The sequence below is a fragment of the Canis lupus genome, chromosome 30 (assembly GCF_003254725.2).
Source record: "Canis lupus dingo isolate Sandy chromosome 30, ASM325472v2, whole genome shotgun sequence".
Classification (NCBI taxonomy): domain Eukaryota; kingdom Metazoa; phylum Chordata; class Mammalia; order Carnivora; family Canidae; genus Canis; species Canis lupus.
Window position 1 is genome coordinate 15,832,023 of NC_064272.1, and position 23,610 is coordinate 15,855,632.

The 23,610-nt window shown below is 36.7% G+C and overlaps 1 protein-coding gene across 4 annotated transcripts in view; it reads right to left on the reverse strand.

Moving 5' to 3' along the window:
* The window catches only part of FAM227B (family with sequence similarity 227 member B), a 189,284-nt gene that overhangs the window by 136,168 nt on the left and 29,506 nt on the right, over nt 1–23,610 (reverse strand). For 3 of the 4 annotated variants that reach the window (XM_049104139.1, XM_049104140.1, XM_049104141.1), the window contains 2 exons: nt 10,843–10,944; nt 656–782 (listed from right to left, as the gene is read on the reverse strand). In XM_049104139.1, coding sequence (XP_048960096.1) covers nt 656–782; nt 10,843–10,944 — 229 coding nt within the window. The remainder of the gene's footprint in view (nt 1–655; nt 783–10,842; nt 10,945–23,610) is intronic. The other variant, XM_049104142.1, reaches the window with a different exon arrangement.

The window sequence follows — 23,610 nt, forward strand, 5'->3', positions numbered from 1 at the left end:
CCTAGTTTATGATCCTTCTAATGTGCTGTTGAATTTGGTTTCTAATATTTCATTGAGAATTTTTGTGTCTATATTCATTAGGGGTATTGGTCTATAGTTTTTTTTGTAGTGCCCTTATCTGCCTGTAGTATCAGGGTAATGCTGGCCTCATAAAATGAGTTTGGGAGTTCAGGTTACTTTTGGAAGAGTTTAATAAGGATCAATATTAATTCTATCTAAATGTTTGGTAGGATTCACCAATGAAGCCATATGGTCCTGAGCTATACTTTCTTGGGTGGTTTTTATTTTTAATTAATTAATTGATTTATTTATTTAAATTTAATTTGCCAACATATAGTATAACACCCAGTGTTTATCCCATCAAATGCTCTACTTAGTGCCTATTACCTAGTTACCCCAGCCGCCCACCCAGCTCTCCTTCCACAACCCTTTGTTTCCTAGAGTTAGGAATCTCTCATGGTTTGTCTCTCCTCACAACAAAACTTTCAAAAGAAAATAGATTATTGTTATTTTTAAAAAACAACATTGGCATGATATGGCATATTTTGTAAGGCAAAGAATTACCAATTTTTTAAAATTGGAGTAAAAAAGATACCATATATGAAAAGCTTTAGGTATCAAAATAATGATCAATATGTAAATGATATACTCATACCTGACAACCAAAGAAAAATATTATTCCCTAGATCTTCTTTAAATTCATCATTAAAAAGATTACTGGATTCTGGAAATGCTTCCTGGAATGTTGCATAGATAGCTTGTGCCAAACAGTCAGGATACACCTACCAAAAATAGAGTCATATTAGAATGATTTCATATTTTATATAGTATATCTCAACCACCAAAGAAATTATTATTAAGTTTGTGAAATACACATGTCCTTTTTCCCTTATAGCTTGTGTTTGTCCATTCAGAACCCTTTTGTATCTCAAGTTGAGAAAAATGAACAAAGAAGAGTTAAAAATAAAATCAATTTGGCTATTTATTGGCATTTTAGAAGATTAAATTTGGATAAAAGGATGAAGTTAACAAGTTTGATGATTATTTCATTTAACCTTGGTATTATCCTCTTTTATAAAGTGACATATACAGATCAGTATAATAAAAAGTATATTTACTTAATTATTTAAGTATTTTTAATACATATAAGACATAATTGACATATAATACTGTGTATATTTTAGGTATACAGCATGTTGATTCGATACACACATATATATATATATATATATATATATATATTTTAATACTTTTTTTTATGATAGTCACAGAGAGAGAGAGAGGCAGAGACACAGGCAGAGGGAGAAGCAGGCTCCATGCACCGGGAGCCCGATGTGGGATTCGATCCCGGCTCTCCAGGATCGCGCCCTGGGCCAAAGGCAGGCGCCAAACCGCTGCGCCACCCAGGGATCCCGATACACTTATATATTGCAGCATGATTACCACCATAACATTAGCTAACACTTCTATCACCTCACATAATTATTCTGCGTATGTGTGAGGTAAGAGTAACAAGCATATTTTTAAATAACTGAAGTCTCTTTAGGTGAGTTAATATATTGCAATTACTACTGTAGTTTACATATGAAAACTTATGGTCATATATCAACAAATATATGGTGCTACCATTATTCTGTTAGACTTAAAATCCCTAAACTACTAAATTCCTTTTAGGAAGTGACTAAACATAAAAGTTACAGTTTTATATTATAATTTTTTTAAAAAATTATTTATTATTATGGTACTCAGCAATCAAATAAATATCCAAGATCACATTTATCCCTTAATACTAAATGTAAAATTTTGTAATCTAAGTGTCCCTTAGAAGTCACTGTCCTAATCCTTGGAATGTATAAATGTTCATGTATACAGCAAAAAGGCTTTGCAGATTTCATTAAGTTAAGAATCTTAAAATGCGGAGATTATATTGAATTATCCAGTGGGTCTTAATTGTAATCACAAGAGTCCTTATAAGAAGGCTATGGAAATTTTTACTACAGAAGAGAAGAACGTAGTGGGATGGCAGAAATAGAGATTAGAATGAACAGAATCTAAGAAATGCTGGCAGCTACCAGCAGCTAGAAGAAGCAAGGAGTGGATTCTCCTTTGTGGCCTTTTAAAGAATTGGCCCTGTTGATACCTTGATTTTAGCTTTGTAGGACTCATTTTGGACTTTTGGCCTCTATAACTCTAAAACAATGAATTTTTGTTGTTTTTAAGGTCACTAAATTTGTGATAACTTGTTATAGCAACAATAAGAAACTAATACAGTAAGCAAATCCAGAAGTGCTCAAATTTGCTGGTAATATGCTTTGGAGAACACCACAATTTTTTTGGTGGTGGTGGGGGAATGCTTTAATATATTGGTATATTTAATTTTATTGAAATGAATCATGAACATTTTACTGCCAGAAACAATCACATATTATATTTTGGTATAAAAATCATACTATTAAAATTAAAAGGTTGAACAAGGTGAATAAGGATAACTTCTAAAAATTTTCTATGAATATCTCATCTTCATGATTAAGGTCAAGTGTCAAATTAATTGGGAAAATTTCTGAAGGTCTATCATTGTGGGACAGTGGAAGAAAGAGAAGTCATAATAAATATGTTTAGATTCAGCTAATTTGTACCGAATAGTGGGACATGAAGATGACTCTTTGATTCTTAAAAATTAACAAATTTCTCTTTATTAGGTAAGATGAATCAGATGAGCAAGCAGTAACAAAATCCTGACTTATATGAATGAGGTAAAAATAATGGAAGTTGGTCAATGAGATGAGACTTTATTTCTACTTAAACAGCTCTGGAGGAGATAGATATATAGGGAGGTATCCTCTCATTATGAAGCATAGTAACAGAGAGATAGCATTAACAGAAGACTGAACCCAGGCCAAGGGGTCAAATCACCAAGACATATATCTTTGTTTGTCCTCAAAGAGCCTTTGAATCTTGATTAAACAACTTACTTCTCCTTACTTCTCCTCAGAAAAAGCCACAGAAAATAGGAATGCAGAAAAAAAAAATCAAGTCATGATTTGAGAAAGGCTATAAATATAACACTTATCAAAAGGCATATCCATTCCAGGGGAGAACATTTATTTCTCCCCCAACAAAGATGTAGGGCTAGAAATTGGAGAATGGGGGATATGCAATGTGTGCCACTACTTCTTTCTTCATGCACTTTAAACAGGCCTGTTATCCTTTTCTCAAGAGCATTATGTTAAAGCATGCTTGATTTCATCAAACCATGTAGGTAGGCTAGAGTCACTCACCACAAAAGGACAGACTAAGTGACAGATTATGGCTAGGAGAAACAGCTGTTTTTGTCATGTCTAGACAATTTGCCAAAAATCCTAACCCTTAATTTTTACATGGAAATAAGAAAAAATATTTTAATATTAGCAGAGAAAATCCTAGTCCATCTTACAGAACACCACTGTTCTATAAAATTAAAATCTATGAATCATGACTCTTTTTTCCCCAATAAATTAATTTTTTATTGGTGTTCAATTTACCAACATACAGAATAACACCCAGTGCTCATCTTGTCAAGTGTCCCCCTCAGTGTCCGTCACCCATTCACCCCCACCTCCCGCCCTCCTCCCCTCCCACCACCCCTAGTTCGTTACCCAGAGTTAGGAGTCTTTATGTTCTGTCTCCCTTTCTGATATTTCCCACACATTTCTTCTCCCTGCCCTTATATTCCCTTTCACTATTATTTATATTCCCCAAATGAATGAGAACATACATTGTCCTTCTCCGATTGACTTACTTCACTCAGCATAATACCCTCCAGTTCCATCCACGTTGAAGCAAATGGTGGTATTTGTCGTTTCTAATGGCTGAGTAATATTCCATTGTATACATAAACCACACCTTCTTTATCCATTCATCTTTCGATGGACACCGAGGCTCCTTCCACAGTTTGGCTATTGTGGACATTGCTGCTAGAAACATCGGGGTGCAGGTGTCCCGGCGTTTCATTGCATCTGAATCTTTGGGGTAAATCCCCAGCAGTGCAATTGCTGGGTCGTAGGGCAGGTCTATTTTTAACTCTTTGAGGAACCTCCACACAGTTTTCCAGAGTGGCTGCACCAGTTCACATTCCCACCAACAGTGTAAGAGGGTTCCCTTTTCTCTGCATCCTCTCCAACATTTGTGGTTTCCTGCCTTGTTAATTTTCCCCATTCTCACTGGTGTGAGGTGGTATCTCATTGTGGTTTTGATTTGTATTTCCCTGATGGCAAGTGAGGCAGAGCATTTTCTCATGTGCATGTTGGCCATGTCTATGTCTTCCTCTGTGAGATTTCTCTTCATGTCTTTTTGCCCATTTCATGATTGGATTGTTTGTTTCTTTGGTGTTGAGTTTAATAAGTTCTTTATAGATTTTGGAAACGAGCCCTTTACCTGATACGTCATTTGCAAATATCTTCTCCCATTCTGTAGGTTGTCTTTTAGTTTTGTTGACTGTATCCTTTGCTGTACAAAAGCTTCTTATCTTGATGAAGTCCCAATAGTTCATTTTTGCTTTTGTTTCTTTTGCCTTCATGGATGTATCTTGCAAGAAGTTACTGAGGCTGAGTTCAAAAAGGGTGTTGCCTGTGTTCTCCTCTAGGATTTTGATGGACTCTTGTCTCACATTTAGATCTTTCATCCATTTTGAGTTTATCTTTGTGTATGGTGCTAGAGAGTGGTCTAGTTTCATTCTTCTGCATGTGGATGTCCAATTTTCCCAGCACCATTTATTGAAGAGACTGTCTTCCTTCCAGTGGATAGTCTTTCCTCCTTTATCGAATATTAGTTGACCATAAAGTTCAGGGTCCACTTCTGGGTTCTCTATTCTGTTCCATTGATCTATGTGTCTGTTTTTGTGCCAGTACCACACTGTCTTGCTGACCACAGCTTTGTAGTACAACCTGAAATCTGGCATTGTGATGCCCCCAGCTATGGTTTTCTTTTTTAAAATTCCCCTGGCTATTCGGGGTCTTTTCTGCTTCCACACAAATCTTAAAATAATTTGTTCTAACTCTCTGAAGAAAGTCCATGGTATTTTGATAGGGATTGCATTAAACGTGTAAATTGCCCTGGGTAACATTGACATTTTCACAATATTAATTCTGCCAATCCATGAACAAGGAATATTTTTCCATCTCTTTGTGTCTTCCTCAATTTCTTTCAGAAGTGTTCTATAGTTTTGAGGGTATAGATCCTTTACCTCTTTGGTTAGGTTTATTCCTAGGTATCTTATGCTTTTGGGTGCAATTGTAAATGGGATTGACTCCTTAATTTCTCTTTCTTCAGTCTCATTGTTAGTGTATAGAAATGCCATTGATTTCTGGGCATTGATTCTGTATCCTGCCACGCTACCAAATTACTGTATGAGTTCTAGCAATCTTGGGGTGGAGGCTTTTAGGTTTTCTATGTAGAGTATCATGTCATCGGCAAAGAGGGAGAGTTTGACTTCTTCTTTGCCAATTTGAATGCCTTTAATGTCTTTTTGTTGCCTGATTGCTGAGGCTAGGACTTCCAATACTATGTTGAATAGCAGTGGTGAGAGTGGACATCCCTGTCTTATTCCTGATCTTAGGGGAAAGGCTCCCAGTGCTTCCCCATTGAAAATGATATTTGCTGTGGGCTTTTCGTAGATGGCTTTTAAGATGTCGAGGAATGTTCCCTCTATCCCTACACTCTGAAGAGTTTTGATCAGGAATGGATGCTGTATTTTGTCAAATGCTTTCTCTGCATCTAATGAGAGGATCATATGGCTCTTGGTTTTTCTCTTGCTGATATGATGAATCACATTGATTGTTTTACGAGTATTGAACCAGCCTTGTATCCCGGGGTTAAATCCTACTTGATCTTGGTGAATAATTTTTTTTAATATACTGTTGGATCCTCTTGGCTAGTATCTTGTTGAGAATTTTTGCATCCATGTTCATCAGGGATATTGGTCTGTAATTCTCCTTTTTGGTGGGGTCTTTGTCTGGTTTTGGAATTAAGGTGATGCTGGCCTCATAGAACGAATTTGGAAGTACTCCATCTTTTTCTATCTTTCCAAACAGCTTTAGTAGAATAGGTATGGTTTCTTCTTTAAACGTTTGATAGGGGATCCCTCGGAGGCGCAGCGGTTTGGCACCTGCCTTTGGCCCAGGGCGCGATCCTGGAGACCCAGGATCGAGTCCCACGTCGGGCTCCCGGTGCATGGAGCCTGCTTCTCCCTCTGCCTGTGTCTCTGCCTGTGTCTCTGCCTCTCTTTCTCAGTGTGACTATCATAAATAAATAAAAAAATTTTTTTTTAAACATTTGATAGAATCCCCTGGGAAGCCATCTGGCCCTGGACTTTTGTGTCTTGGGAGGTTTTTGATGACTGCTTCAATTTCCTCCCTGGTTATTGGCCTGTTCAGGTTTTCTATTTCTTCCTGTCCCAGTTTTGGTAGTTTGTGGCTTTCCAGGAATGCAGTCCATTTCTTCTAGATTGCCTAATTTATTGGCGTATAGCTGTTCATAATATGTTTTTAAAATCGTTTGTATTTCCTTGGTGTTGGTAGTGATCTCTCCTTTCTCATTCATGATTTTATTAATTTGAGTCTTCTCTCTCTTCTTTTTAATAAGGTTGGCTAATGGTTTATCTATCTTATTAATTCTTTCAAAGAACCAACTCCTGGTTCTGTTGATCTGTTCCACAGTTCTTCTGGTCTCGATTTCATTGAGTTCTGCTCGAATTTTAATTAACTCTCTTCTTCTGCTGGGTGTAGGGTCCATCTGCTGTTTTTTCTCTAACTCCTTTAGGTGTAAGGTTAGCTTTTATATTTGCGTTCTTTCCAGTTTTTGAATGGATGCTTGTATTGCGATGTATTTCCCCCTTACGACTGCTTTTGCTGCATCCCAAAGATTTTGAACGGTTGTATCTTCATTCTCATTAGTTTCCATGAATCTTTTTAATTCTTCCTTAATTTCCTGGTTGACCCTTTCATCTTTTAGCAAGATGGTCCTTAACCTCCACGTGTTTGAGGTCCTTCCAAACTTCTTGTTGTGATTTAGTTCTAATTTCAAGGCATTATGGTCTGAGAATATGCAGGGGACGATCCCAATCTTTTGGTATCAGTTCAGACCCGATTTGTGACCCAGTATGTGGTCTATTCTGGAGAAAGTTCCATGTGCACTTGAGAAGAATGTGTATTCAGTTGAGTTTGGATGTAAAGTTCTGTAGATATCTGTGAAATCCATCTGGTCCAGTGTATCATTTAAAGCTCTCGTTTCTTTGGAGATGTTGTGCTTAGAAGACCTATCGAGGGTAGAAAGAGCTAGATTGAAGTCACCAAGTATAAGTGTATTATTATCTAAGTAAGTATTTCTTCACTTTGGTTATTAATTGGTTTAAATATTTGGCAGCTCCCACATTCGGGGCATATATATTGAGGATTGTTAAGTCCTCTTGTTGGATAGATCCTTTAAGTATGATATAGTGTCCCTCTTCATCTCTCACTACAGTCTTTGGGGTATATTTTAGTTTATCTGATATAAGGATATTTATAAGCTACCCCTGCTTTCTTTTAAGGACCATTTGAATGGTAAATGGTTCACCAACCTTTTATTTTCAGGCTGTAGGTGTCCTTCTGTCTAAAATGAGTCTCTTGTAGACAGCAAATAGATGGGTCCTGCTTTCTTATCCAGTCTGAAACCCTGGGCCTTTTGATGGGGTCATTAAGCCCATTCACATTCAGAGTTACTATTGACAGATATGAGTTTAGTGTCATCATGATATCTATTCAGTCCTTGTTTTTGTGGATTGTTCCACTGAACTTCTTCTTAAAGGGGAATTTTAAGAGTCCCCCTTAAAATTTCTTGCAGAGCTAGTTTGGAGGTCACATATTCTTTCAGTTCCTGCCTGTCTTGGAAGCTCTTTATCTCTCCTTCCATTTTGAATGAGAGCCTTGCTGGATAAAGTATTCTTGGTTGCATGTTCTTCTCATTTAGGACCCTGAATATATCCTGCCAGCACTTTCTGGCCTGTCAGGTCTCTGTGGAGAGGTCTGCTGTTACCCTAATGCTCCTCCCCATAAAAGTCAAGGATTTCTTGTCTCTTGCTGCTTTAAGGATCTTCTCTTTATCTTTGGAATTTGCAAGCTTCACTATTAGATGTCGAGGTGTTGAACGGTTTTTATTGATTTTAGGGGGGGATCTCTCTATTTCCTGGATCTGAATGCCAGTTTCCCTTCCCAGATTAGGAAAGTTTTCAGCTATGATTTGTTCAAATACATATTCTGGACCTCTGTTCCTTTCGGCGCCCTCGGGAACCCCAATTAAACGTAGGTTTTTCTTCCTCAGGTTTCGTTATATCCCTTAATCTATCCTCATGGTCTTTTAATTGTCTGTCTCTTTTTTTCCTCAGTTTCCCTCTTTGCCATCAACTTGTCTTCTATGTAATTTCCTCGTTCTTCCACCTCGTTAAGCCTCGTCGTTAGGACTTCTAGTTTGGATTGCATCTCATTCAATTGAATTTTAATTTCTGTCTGATTGGATCTAAATTCTGCAGTCATGAAGTCTCTTGAGTCCTTTTTGCTTTTTTCTAGAGCCACCAGTAGCTGTATGATAGTGCTTCTGAATTGGCTTTCTGATATTGAATTGTAATCCAGATTTTGTAACTGTGTGGGAGAGAGGACTGTTTCTGATTCTTTCTTTTGAGGTGAGGTTTTCCTTCTATTCATTTTGCTCAGTGCAGAATGGCCAAAAACAAGTTGTATTGGGAAAAGGAGAAAAAGAGAAAGAAGGAAAGAGAAAAAGAAAAAAGAAAAAAGGAAGAAAAAAAGAAGAAAAAGAGAAAGAAAAAGAATGAAAGGGAAAAAAGGGTGGGGAAAGCAAACAGAAAAAAAAAAAAAACCATAGGGGGGGTATCTTCTGATTCTGTATAGTTTAAGTCCGTTGACTTCCCCTGGAACTTGTCCGTCTAGCTGCTCTTCTGGGGGAGGGGCCTGTTGTGCTGATTTTCAGGTGTTAGCACTTGGGGGAGCTGCTCTGCCCCCTGCCTGGTGCAGGGCTCAGTGGGGGTTGTTTACCCCGTGAGGCCCCAGGAGGAACAACCGCAGTGGCAGTGCCAGCTCTGGAAACCTGGAGTCAGCCCCCGCAGTAACTCCGGAGCTCTCGGTCTGCAGGGCCTGGAGGCTCCCGGGCGGGGCCGCTGATCTGCTCAGCTCAGGGCAGGAGCATCCTTGCTGTCCTGGGCCCTCCCGGCCTTTGCCTGTCCGGTGGGGGAGGGGGTAGGCCAGATCCTGGGCTGTGTCCCGGCACCCTTTGCTCCGGGGCCTGCGCTGTTGGATTCGCGTTCCCCCCCCACCCCCGCCCGCAGCCCCCTCCGCGGAGCCGCCCCCGAGCCCCCCCGAGCTGCTCCCGCCCCGCAGCCCCCTCCGCGGAGCCGCCTCCAAGCCCCCCGAGCTGCTCCGGGTCCCGCGGTGCGCGTTGCAGCCCTTAGGGAGCTCGGCGCACTCTCCCGGGGCGCAGGTGTCTGTTAGTGTCCCCGGGAGCCCGAGGGCATCCCCGCCCTCCTGGGTCCTGCTCCACCTCCCTGCGAGCCCCTTTCTGCCCGGGAAGGTCGGTGCAGCTCCTGCTCCTCCGGGACGGGGCTCTCCTGTCTTGGGGACACTCGCCCCGGCCTCAGCCCGGCTCCTCGCGGGGCCCCTCCCCCTTGGAGGCCTTTTGTTTCTTTATTTCTTTTTCCCGTCTTCCTACCTTGATAGAAGCACGAACTCTTCTCACTGTAGCGTTCCAGCTGGTCTCTCTTTAAATCTCAGGCCGAATCCGTAGATTTTCAGGATAATTTGAAGGTTATATAGGTAATTTGGTGGAGACAGGTGATTTGGGGACCCTACTCTTCAGCCATCTTGCCCCTCCTTCCTGAATCATGATTCTAATTAACCCCTTCCAACTATGGAACTGAGAGACTAAATGTCTTGCCAAGATCACCCAGATAATTAGTAGCATATCCTGGACATGAGGCCAATCTTCTTATTCCCAGCCTGCTACTGGTTTCCTTTATAGACACTGCACCTATAGTATATGGCTGTGAGTAAGAAAGATAGATCAAGGTTGAACATGTAGTTTGGCAATGTAAGTTTATTTATATTTTCACTTTGAAGGACATTTAACTTTTTTTAAGTTTGTTTTGCCCATGAAAATAGCTATCAACTCCAAAATATGAATGTATTTCTGAATTACAAATATCAACACAACAAAGTATTTAAATGTGACTTCAGCTTTGAGATGCTAGATGTTTACATTTAAAAGTATCTAATGAAACTCCTACACATTTTCATTTCACATTACTGAAGAACACAAATTCTTTTAATCAATCGTATTCACTAATTACAACAAAAAAAGGGAAACAAACATTTGATTATGAATATGTCCATTATTGTTTACTGTAACAGGTACCTACGTATTACATAATACGTATGATTATTACATAAACTTCTCAAGTCCTCTTAACCAGATTAAAAGGTACATTATAAAGTAAAAGAAAAATGATAATTTTGAAGGTAAACAGCAAAACTCAAGAATATGCAAATATGCACAGAATAAATCAGTAGTTTTCAAATTATCAATATGCAAATAAAATATCTATACCACACTAAGGAGATTCTGTGAGACTTTTAGGTAAGGGAATACAATATAAGGAGGGGGAAGCATAACTTAAAATATGACCATTACTTACTCTATTTCATGTAATTTGCTTTCAAAATAACAAAATATATTCTAATAGGTGTTTAAATAAATAAAATATTCTTTAAATTTCATTTGCTCTAAAAATCCTTAGCATAACCAGTTAGTTTCTATGTTTACCTGAAGGAATGTATCTTTTCGACTTGCAGGGATGCTCATGAAAAGTGTCACATAACTTTCTGAAATTCTGTCAAACAAGAAATCTTGATTTTCTCTGTCAGGCTTAAAAAATAGAACATGTATGAAATTAAAAGCATTAATATCACAATTCAAAATTGGAATTTGTGGTACACCTTGGTGGCTCAGTTGGTTAAGGGTCTGCCTTTGGCTCAAGTCATGATCCTGGGGTCCAGGGATCTAGCTCCACTGCAGGTTCCCTGCTGAGCTCTCCCTCTTCCACCGGCTTGTGCTCTTTCTTGCTATCTCTCTTTCTCTCAGATAAATACATAAAATCTATTAAAAATATAATTGGAATTTGTACACATATCAGTAATTTTATTTATTTTTTTAAAAAGATTTTACTTATTTGTTTGAGAGAGAGAGAGGGCTGGAGCATGAGTGGGGATGGACAGAGGAAAAGGAAGAAGGAGACTCCCTGCTGAGTAGGAAGCCCAATATGGGGCTCCATAAGGGGCTCCATAGGGGGCTCCATCCCAGGGTTCTGGGATCTTGCACTGAGCCGAAGGCAGAGACTTAATGGACTGAGCCACCCAGCTGCCCCAGTAATTTTATTTATTCTTAAAAGGCAGATGAGTTGCCATAGTGAAGATGAGCATGGGTTTGTTACCATGCAAACCTGAATTTGAATACTGGTTTTATTATTCATTAGTTGCCTTACCCTGGGTTAGTTAACTAGCCCTAGTTTCCTCATCTGCCAAATGTATGTAAAATATATATACCTTAAAGTAGCATAGTAAAATAAGGACAAGGATCATGTTTTTGACTTTGTATTTCAAGGACTCAGCACAGTGCCTGGCACACAAAAAGCACACAAACATCTGGTGAGTTAATGAAGGTTCTTGAATTAGAGCTGGCATGTAAAGGCAAATCAATGTCTATTACTCTATTACTTTCTTGTCCTATAACCACTCCAACTCTATCATTATCAGTAACTCAGTATGAAATTAAAGCAGTTAGTAGGATGAGACAGCCACAGCAAGAACTAGTGAAATTGTGATACGTTGGCTAAAGACACAGTATATATGTTGTAAGAAGGAAGTATTGTACAAGTAATAATAATGCCAATATTTTAGTAAACTCCTGATAGGATATGTTTGGGAAGGTGGTGCAGTAGGGAGTCCCTGAGCTCATCCCATCCACATTTACAACTAGATATCGTCCATATCCAAGTTAATAAACCAGAGTGCAATCTGAAGAGTGGCAGAACAAACTCCACAACTAAATTTAGAGAAGAAACTGCATCGGAGAGGTTAGGAAGGTCAGAAAGGTAGATTGAAGCTTCCCGCAGGATGGAGGGAGCTGCATGCCTGGAAAGGGCAAAGAAATCGGTCCTCACGGGCAGCCCGGGTGGCTCGGCGGTTTAGTGCCACCTTCAGCCCAGGGCGTGATCCTGGAGACCCGGGATCGATTCCCACGTCATGGAGCCTGCTTCTCCCTCTGCCTGTGTCTCTGCCTCTCTGTGTCTCTCATGAATAAATAAATAAAATCTTTAAAAAAGAAAGAAAGAAAGAAAAAGAAATGGGTCCTCACAACAGGAGCTCACATGGGGAAGACTAATCTCCATAACATTTAACTTTAAAAACTAAAAGGGTTGAGTTTCTTGTGTTTATATAACCAGTGGGACTTGGAGCCTGGAGCTTTATAAATCACCTGACTCATCACTGGGTGATCCAGGAGGTTAAGAATAGCTGGGTCACCACCCTTAAAGAGACACCAGCCTGTGCAGAATGGCAACATAAAAATGACAGTTTACACAATTATGGGGGCAAATAGGAGACAAATCTGTTCATACTGACTTCAGAGCGTGTTGATAGACTTCTCCAAAAATGAGGGAGCTGGCAGGCACCTTTTCCTTCCCCATTCCCCAGCATAAATATAGAATCACCTGTGTGAGGCAAGGCTATAAAGACATTTATAATAAAAGGACTCAGGTCAAATTTTGTTAAAGCTACATGTGTGGCCTGTCCAGCTGCCAGGTTCACAACCGCTGTTTCATGCCATGTCCAGCCACCACGCTATTCCTAGCTGCATGCTCCAAGGTACCAACACATGCTGGGCCCAGCCTTATTCCCCCAGCTGCCCTGGTATACAACCCCAGCCACAGCAGCACTCTGGGGGGATCCAGCATAGGCCTAGTGGCCCAATGCAAATTTTGCTAGCACTGTTACCCCACTTCCACATTCCCCTGCAGGCAAGTTCCCTCAGAGCTGGCCTGCCTGAGTCTCCCTAGCACCAAAGAGAGCAAGCGCAACCCACAACTGGCAGAGTCAGTATAGATGATTGCAGAGAAAGGAAAGGTAACTCAGACACAACAGCAGGGTATAAGGAAAACACATAGGATACTATCCTGAAGTGCCAGGTTCTGGTGAACAGGGACACTGAACTTCTGGGCACTCTGGGACACCCCTTCATAAAGTCACTACTTTCAAGAGCAAAAGACATAGCTGACCCTCTTAACACAGAGAAATAGACACAGAGAAGCAGATAAAATAAGAAGACAGAGATATTTATTTATCTCAAATGAAAGAACAGGACAAGGCCACAGTTTATATCTAAGCAAAACAGATATAAGTAACATGCCTGTTGGAGCATTTAAAACAATGATCATAAGGATATTCACATGACTTGAGAAAAGAGTGGAAGACATGAGTGAGACTCTTAACAGAGAGGTAAAAAATAACATAGTAAAGATAAAGGGCTCAATAATCGAAACATGAGCTTGAATGAATGAATAGCAGGATGTCAGAAGCAGAGGAATGAATTAATGACATAGAAGACAGTAATGGAAAATAATCAAGCTGAACAAAAGAGAGAAAAAGAGTTATACAAAAACAAGAAAGGACTTAGGGAACTCAGTGACTCCATCAAATGCAATAACATTCATCCCAGAAGAAGAGAGAAAAAAGTGGGCAGAAAATTTATTTGAAGAAATAAAGCTGAGAACTTCCCTAATCTGGGGAAGGAAATAGACGTCCAGAACCAGGAGGCACAGACAACTCCCATCAAAATTAGTATAAGCAGACCCACACCAGACATATTGTAATTAAGTTTGCAACATATAATGATAAAGAAAAAAAATCTTAAAAACAACAAGACAAAAGAAGTCAGTAACTTACATGGGAAAGCCCCTAAGACTAGCAGAAGATTTTACAAAAGAAAGAAGAAGAGGAGTGGAATGAAATATTCAAAGTGTTGAATGAGAAAAATCTGCAGCCAAGAATACCCTATCGATATCATTCAGAATATAAGGAGAGATAAGGAGCTTCCCAGAGAAACTAAAATGAAAGGAGTTTGTGATCCCTAAATCAGCTGTTCAAGAAATATAAAGGGGACTCTTTGAGTGGAAAGAAGAGACTAAAAGTGATGGTATAAAGGTAGGAAACACAAGAGCAGTAAAAATAAATATTTCTGTAAAAAAATCAGTAAGAATATAAAATATGACACAATATACCTAAAACGTGGGGAGGTGGGGAGAAAAGAACAAACGTAAACAACCATCAATTTAATATAGACTGCTATATGCAGAAGAGATTATATACAAACCTAATGGTAACCATATGCCAAAACAACTAATAAATATATAAAGAATAAAGACAAAGAAATCCAAATATGTCACTAAAAAAATCAGCAAAACATGAAAGACAAAAAAAGAATCAGAGAAAATCTTCAAAAACAATCATAAAACAAGTAATAAAATGGTAACAAATACATATCTATCAATAGTTACTTTAAATGTGAATGGACTAAATGCTCTAATCAAAAGACACAGGGTAACAGAATAGATTAAAAAAATAAGATCCATCTATATGATGCTTACAGGGGACTCATTTTAGACTTAAGACACCTGTAAATTGAAAGGGAGGGGATGGAGAAATATATATTATACAAATGGATGTCAAAAGAAAGCCAGAATAGCAATACTTATACATAAGACAAACAGACTTTAAAACAAAGGCTGTAACAAAAGACAAAGAAGGATATTATATAAAGGGTATAATCCAACAAGAAGGTATAACAATTGTAGATATTTATGCACCAAACATAGAAGTAATCAAATACATAAAAAGGTTAACAACAGGGCACCTGGATGGCTCAGTGGTTGAGTGTCTGCCTTTGATGCAGGTCATAATCCTAGGGTCCTGGGATTGAGTCTCACATCAGGCTCTGAGTGGGGAGCCTGCTTCTCCCTCTGCCTATGTCTCTGCCTCTTTCTCTGTGTCTCTCATGAATAAATAAATAAAGTCTTTTTTTTTAAAAAAGTAATAACAAACATAAAGGAACTAATCAATCATACAATAGTAGAAGAAGACTTTAACTCCCCACTTATATTAATGGACAGATCATATAAATAGAAAATCAACGAGGAAAAAATAACTTTAAATGACACACTGGAACAGATGGGTTTAACAGATATATTCAGAACATCCCATCTTAAAACAGAATACACATACTTTTCAAGTACACATGGAGCATTCTCTAGAATAAGTACCATATTAGCCTACAAACCAGCTTTAACAAATTTAAGATTGAGGTCACACCATACATCTTTTCTGATCACAATGCTATGAGAATAGAAGTCAACCACAAGAAAACATCTAGAAAGACCAAAAATAACATGCTACTAAACAATGAATAGATCAACCAGGAGATAAAAGAAGAAATAACAAAGTACATGGAAATGAGTAAAAATGAAAACGCAATGGTCCAAAACCCTTGGTATGCAGTGAAAGTGTTTCTAAGAAAAAAGTTTATAGCAACACAGGCCTATCTCAAGAAACAAGAAAAATTTCAAATAAGCAACCAAACTTTACACCTAAAGGAGATAGATAAAAAACAACAAACAAAATATAAAGCCAGCAGAAGGAAATAATAAAGATCAGAGCATTACATAAATGATACCAAAACTAAAAACAAACAAAAAAAAACAAAACAGATCAATGAAACCAGGAGCTGATTCTTTGAAAAAAATCAGTAAAACTGATAAACTTCTAGCCAGACTTATCAAAAAGAAAAGATAAAACTCAATAAAATCACAAATGAAAGGAGAAATAAGAACCAACACTACAGAAATACAAACAATTCTAAGTGAATATTATGAAAAAATATATGCCAACAAATTGGACAGCCTAGAAGAAATGGATTAGTTTCTGGAAACACATAAACTACCAAAACTGAAACAAGAAGAAATAGAAAACTTGGACAGATCTATATCAAGCAAAGAAATTGAATCAGTAATAAAAAAAAATGTCAACAAATAAAAGTACAGGACCAGATGTCTTTATAGGCAAATTCCACCAAACACTTAAAGAAGAAAATACCTATTCTTCTTTTCCATGGAATGGAAAAGAAAACTTCCAAATTCATTCTATGAGGCCAGCATTATCCTAATATCAAAACCAGATAAAGATACCACTAAAAAAGAGAACTACAGGTCAATATCTCTGGTGAACATAGATGCAAAAATCCTCAATAAAATGTTAGCAAACCAAAATCAAGAATATATTGTTAAAAATCATTCACCACAATCAAGACTCCACCAAAACACTGCTATAACTAGTAAATGAATTTGGTAAAGTCATAGGATACAATTTTAATATATTTGCTGCTGAAGCGAGCATTAAAGTCATAGGATACAAGATCAATGTACAGAAATCCATTTCATTTCTATACACCAATAATGATGTAGTGGAAAGAGGAATTAAGAAGAAAATCCCACTTGCAATTGCACCAAAAATAGTAAGATACCTAGGAATAAAACTAACCAAATAGGTGAAACACCTGTACTCTGAAAACTACAAAACACCTATGAAAGAAATTGAAGATTACACAAAGAAATGAAAAGACATTCCATGCTTATGGATTGGAAGAACAAATATTGTTAGAATGTCTATACTACCCAAAGCAATCTCCACATTTAATGCAATACCTATCAAAATACCAACAGCATTTTTCACAGAACTAGAACAAAGAATTCTACAATTTGTATGGAACCACAAAAGATCCTGAACAGCCAAAGCAATCTTGAAAAAGAAAAGCAAAGCTGGAGGCATCACAACTCTAGACTTCCAAGTTGTATCACAAAGCTATAGTAATCAAAACAATATGGTACTGGTACCAAAATAAACACATGGATCAATGGAAGATTATAGAAAACCTAGAAATAAACCCACAAGTATATGGTCAGTTGATCTTTGACAAAGAATATCCAATGGAATAAGGACAAGAGTCTCTCCAACAAATGGTACTGGGAAAATTGGACAGTAATATCCAAAAGAAAGAAACGAGATGACTTTCTCATACCATACACAAAAATAAATTCAAAATGGACTAAAGATCTAAATATAAGACCCAAAAGTATACAAATCTTAGAAGACAGCACAAGTAGTAACCTCTTGACATTGACCATAGCAACTTTTTTCTAGATAGATCTCCTGAGGCAAGAGAAACAAAAGCAAAAATAAAGTATAGATACTATATCAAAATAAAAGGTTCTGCACAGCAAAGGAAACAATCAAACAAAACTAAAAAAGGCAACCTACAGAAGGGGAGAAGACATTTGCAAATGATATATCTGATAAAGGGTTAGTATCCAAAATATATAAAGAACCTATTTAATTCAACACCCAAAGAGCAAATAATCCAATTTAAAAATGGGCAGAAGACATAAACAGACATTTCTCCAGAGAACACATCCAGATGGCCAGCAGACACATGAAAGATGTTCATTATCACTTATCATCAGGGAAATGCAAATCAAAACTATAATGACATATCACCTCACATCTGGCAGAATGGCTAAAATCAACAACACAAGAAACAATGGGCATTGGAGAAGATGTGGAGAGAGGGGAACCCTCCTGCTCTGTTGGTGGGAATGCAAACTCGGTACAGCCACTCTGGAAAACAGTATGGACACTCCTTAAAAAGTTAAAAGTGGAACTACCCTATGATCTGGCAATCCCACAACTGGGTATTTACCCCCCAAATTAAAAAAGACACAATGCAATGAGATAACATACACTAGTATATTTATAGGAGCATTATTTACAATAGCCAAAACATGGAAGCAGCCCAAGTGTCCATCAATGAATGGATAAGGAAGATGTAATATATATATACACACACACAATGGAATATTATTCAGCCATAAAAATGAAATCTTGCCATTTACAATGACAAGGATGGAGCTAGGAAGTATAATGCTAAGTGAGATAAGTAAGTCAGAGAAAGACAAATACCATATGGTTTCATTCATATGTACGATTTAAGAAACAAAACAAATGAACAAGGGGGAAAAAAAGAGAGAGAAATCAAGAAACAGTCTTTTAATTATAGAGCACTGATGGTTACCAGGGTGGAGGGAGCTGGAGGGTTGGGTTAGATAGGTGATGGAGATTAAGGAATGCAGTTATTATAATGAGCATCTGGTGATGTATGGAAGTGTTGAATCAGTAAACTGTATACCTGAAACTAATATAACACTGTATGTTAGCCAACCAGAATAAAAACTTTAATAAATTAAAGTACAAGCATCCTGACTTCTTGCTCTATTAAGCAATGCAAAGATGAATTAGAGTTCATATACATGAATTAAGCAATAAAGATAATTCAAAGAGTCCAAATTTATTTATGATGTCAATTATAGATAAACAAACTGGCATTAATCAATATGGCAATAAACACCAAAAACTATCAAATTTAGCGGTAGTTTTCAATGAAATTAGCAAGCAAAATGAACTAGGATTTATAAATGTGTAGGATCTTAGACCTAAAATGGAAGTTAGATATCACCTTAGCTTAAATCCCTCTACTTTAGTGATTACACTAATGTTCAGAAAGATTAAAAGGCTTAAGATTATACAGTTAAGTAATTGAGAACCAGACTAGAATCTAGATCTCCCAAAACCCAATAGCGCTCCCATATTTGTGTAATAAGTTTATGGAAGGACAAAATAGCAAAAATAATAATATCAATAGCATTTTTTAATAGTGGTTCTAAGATAGAGAGTTGTATGAGAATTAAATGAGATTCTACATATATGTAATTTACAAAGTTAGCATGCTTCAACTATACAATCTATACTTAATGTGTATGAAGAATACAAATGATCTTAAACAGAAAGATCCAGAATATGTATTTGATTAATATGAGTTAATCTAGTGTCTATACCATAAATAACCTCCAAAGGAGACTAAATAGCAAAGTGGTATGGTCATTTTTAATAAATATTTTGGTATGGGGGCACCTGGGTGGCTCACTCAGTTGTGTCTGCCTTTGCCAGATCATGACCTCAGGGTCCTGGGATCAAGCCCCACATTGGGCTTTCTGCTCTGTGGGGAGCCTGCTTCTCCCTCTCCCTCTGAAGATTCCCCCCCCCACCTTGTGCTCATTGTTTTTCTGTCTCTGTCTCACAAAAATAAATAAAATCTAAAAAAATCATATATATATATCACATATATTATATATATGGTATTTATATATTATACCAAAATAATATAATTATTTTTGGTATGCTTGAAAAGAAAATTTGTCCTGTAGCTCTTGGGTATTCAGGTTACTAGCATTAGATCAAACTATTTAACATATACTAAATCATACTTGCATTCTGGGACTAAATCCCATTGGTCAGAGTGTATAATCCTTTAATGTGCTGCTGAATTGAGTTTGCTAGTATTTTGTTGAGGATTTTTGCATTAATATTCATCAAAGAGGATACTAGTATGTAATTTTTAAAAACGATTTATTTATTTATTTATTTATTTATTTATTTATTTATTTATTTATTTATTTATGATAGACATAGAGAGAGAGAGGCAGAGACACAGGCAGAGGGAGAAGCAGGCTCCATGCTGGGAGCCCAACGCGGGACTCGATCCTGAGATTCCAGGATCGCGCCCTGGGTCAAAGGCAGGCACCAAACTGCTGAGCCACCCAGGGATCCCCTAGTATGTAATTTTTAAAAAGATTTTCTTTATTTACGTGATACAGAGAGAAAGAGCACATGCACATAAATAAGAGGAACAGCAGAGGGAGAAAGAGAAGCAGACTCTCTGCTGAGATTGCCCAAAGCGGGGTGCAATCCTAGGACCCCTGGGATCACAACCCAAGCCAAAGGCAGACACTTAACTGACTGAGCCACCCAGGTGCCCCAAGGTTTGTTTCTTATAATATCTTTGACTTTGGTATCAGGGAAATGCTGGCTTCATAGAATATATTAGGAAATGTATCCTTGTCTTTGATTTCTTGGGAGAATTTGAAAAGGATTGGTGTTAATTCTCTAATGTTGCTAGAATTTATCAGTGAAGCCATTTGGTAGAGGGCTTTCCTTTGTTGGGAGGTTTCTGATAACTTATTCAATCTCCTTACTAGTTAGTTATATGTCTACTTATATTGTCTATTTTTCGGTAATTCGGTTTGGGAAGATGGCATGTTTCTAGGAATTTGTCCATTTCCATATAGGTTATCCAATTTGTTATACACTGTTCATAGTACTCTTATAATCCTTTTTATTTCTTTGGTGACAGTAATGTTCCCACTTTAATTTTCTGATTTTAATAATCTGAGTCCTTTCTGTTTTGTTCTTGGTCAATCTAACTGAAATTTTGTCAATTTTGTTGATCTTCTCAAAGAACTAACTTTTCATTTTCTGTTCTCTATTTTATTTGTCTCCATTCCAATCTATATTATTTCATTCTTTCTGCTGGCTTAGGGTTTATTGTTCTTCTTTTTCTAGTTCCTTAATGTAAAGTTAGGTTGTTAATTTGAGATACTGTTTTTAAATGTATTCACAGCTATAAATTTTTCTCTTGGCTTTTGCTACATCTCATAAGTTTTGTTAGGTTGTGTTTTGTTTTCATTTATCTCATGGTATTTTGTAATTTCTCTTGTGGTTTCTTCTTTGACCTATTGGTTGTTTAGGAACTCTATTAATGATGGGAGAATTAATTTGTACATCCAGTTTGGAAACAATTTGGCATTATCTTGTTAAGCTGAACATTTTCATATTTAAAAACTCAGTAATTCCATTCCCTCTTCATGTATTTTGTAATTTCTGTTTGAAACCTGGACATCTTCATAGGACAATAAAAACTGAGGTGTTTATGCTTGGAAATAGGTGTGGTTCTTCTTTCTTCTTTTGTCAGCCTTTATGGTTTGAGTCAATTAAGTCAAGTATTGAGCTGTATTTGTGAAATACCGGCTTCCAATTCCTCTTGAATTACCTTGTTTTTAAGATTCCTAAAGGACCAGCTTTTGGCTTTTTGATTTTCTTGAATTCCTCCTTTCTTTTCCAGTTTTTCCTTTTATTGGTTGCCTCTCTGATCTTTATGAGTCCCCTTCTTCTGTTTATTTTGGGTTTCCTTTATTCCTCTTTTTCTAGTTTCTTATAGTAAAAGCTGAGGTCATATTTTTTTGAGAGCTTCACTTATTTCTAGCATAGGCATTTTAATCCTCTAAATTTCTAAATACTGCTTGAGTTACATTCTACAGATTTCATTTTATTGTTTTCAAAGATTTTATTATTTTGAGAGAGAGTGCAGGTGTGAGCACACGCACACACAGTCAGTGGGGGAGGTGGAGAAGAAGAAGCAGACTCCCTGTTGAGTGGGGAGCCCATTGCAGGCTTGATCCCAGGACCCTGAGATCATAACCTGAGCCAAAGGCTGACGCTTAACCAGTTGAGGCATCCAGGCACCTCATGTCCCACACATTTTAATGTGTATTTTTATTAAATTCAAAATATTTCCAGTTTCTGATTTCTGGTTTGACCCAGAGTTACTGAGAAGTGTGTTATTTAGTTTCCAAATATTTGAGGATTTTCTGGATAGCTTTCTGTTATTCATTTATAATATAATTCCATTTTGGTCCAAAAACATACCGCGTTTGACCTGAATTGTTTTAAATTTATTAGGATGTTTTCCTAGCTCAGAAAGTAGTTGGTAAATGTTTAATGTGTACTTGAGAAAAATGTGTATTCTGTTGTTGTTGGGAGGAATATTTAACAAATGTCAATTAGATCAATCAAGCTGGTTGACAGTGTTGCTCAAGTCTTCTGTATCATTACTGATTTTCTGTATAGTCTACCAATTACTGAGAATGAGGTATTGAAACATCCAAGTACACTTACAAATTTTCCGATTTCTCCTTAAAGTTTTAAATTTTTTATTAAATAAATATGTTTATTATTTTTTTATTTAAATTATGCTTTATGTTTTAAAGCATTTTTAGTAGGTGCATATATATTTAGGATTATTATGTTATACTGATGAATCAACCATTTTATCATTATACAATTATTCTCTTTTTTCCTGGTAACATTCTTTGCTTTGAAATCTACTCTACATGATGAATTCAAAAAAGTTGTAATCTTATAGGTTATATGACTTTTCTTTGTTGTTATGTGTGTGAGAATAATGTGCTTTCCAGCTTTTTGAATCTTTTCAGGAGCACAGGGGCAATTTTTAGAAAACACTAAGTATATTGCAATATCATTACTAAAGTTCTTCTAATCAAACATCATCAGGGAAACTTTTGTCATTAGCCTATACATTGGCCAGCAATCTTTAGAACATAGTGTTCTCTCCATTAATATGATAACAGTAATAATAATGATGATGATGGTTCACGATAGATGTACCCATTGAACACTTACTATATACATAGCTTCATATAAACAATTTTACATGCACTTTCTCATTTAACCCAACAAACATATAAAGTAGGTGATTTTTTTATTTTATCAAAGATTTAGAGAGGTAAATAATTATGCTAGGTCACATCATTCACTAAGTGGGTAAAACTTGTTTTTGAAAGCCAGATCTCTTAACTCTATTATATTGAATCCTATGTTACATTTATATAGTATTTCATAGTTTACTAGGTGTTTTCTTATTTGTGTAATTTTTAATAAAACAACCCTAGGGAAAAAAGCAGGGTATATGTTATTTTCTACCTGTTTTTTTCTTTTAGAGATGAGATAAATGAAGCTCAGAGAGATTTTTTGACTAGCTCAAAGTCTTAAAATAACAGGAAAACTAGATTTAAAATTCTAGCTTTCTGGATCCAAGTTCAGTAAATTGTCTACTAGATGAAATTAGCACTAAATAAAGAAGATTTTGCTTTATATTAATCATACAACATTTACTGATATAAGTTTTAAAGCCACATTGAAGCATGTTATATTCTAGAGTATGATTATATATTTTTTCATATTATACTCTTGGTAATTAGATTGAACAGGTGGTTCATGGCTTTACTATATATACTCTAGGTATAAAATCAGTACTATTTATTCTTCCAAAACAGATAGAATTTATGTATTTTGCATCCATTTTAACATACATACTTATATATATCACATATATTTTTTTAATGGTAAATCCTCTTAGATATAAAATCGTAGATAAAATGCAATGAACAAAACAGATGAAAGAGGAACTGTTCTAGTTAAATCATGGAAAGTTTGCTTCAATTTAAGTTGCTCCTTCAGTTCGCTAGCACATTAGCAGAACACTGATCCAGCTGAATATATTGCTTTTTACAACATGTCAAGTTATAATGTTTAAAATTATTATTATACTATTACATTTTAATTTCAGAAAGCTGGTTTCTAGAGAATAGTTTGATTAAAGATTAAAAATTCTAGGAGCACCTAGGTGGCTCAGTTAGTTAAGCGTCCAACTCTTAAATCTCAGCTCAGGTCTTGATCT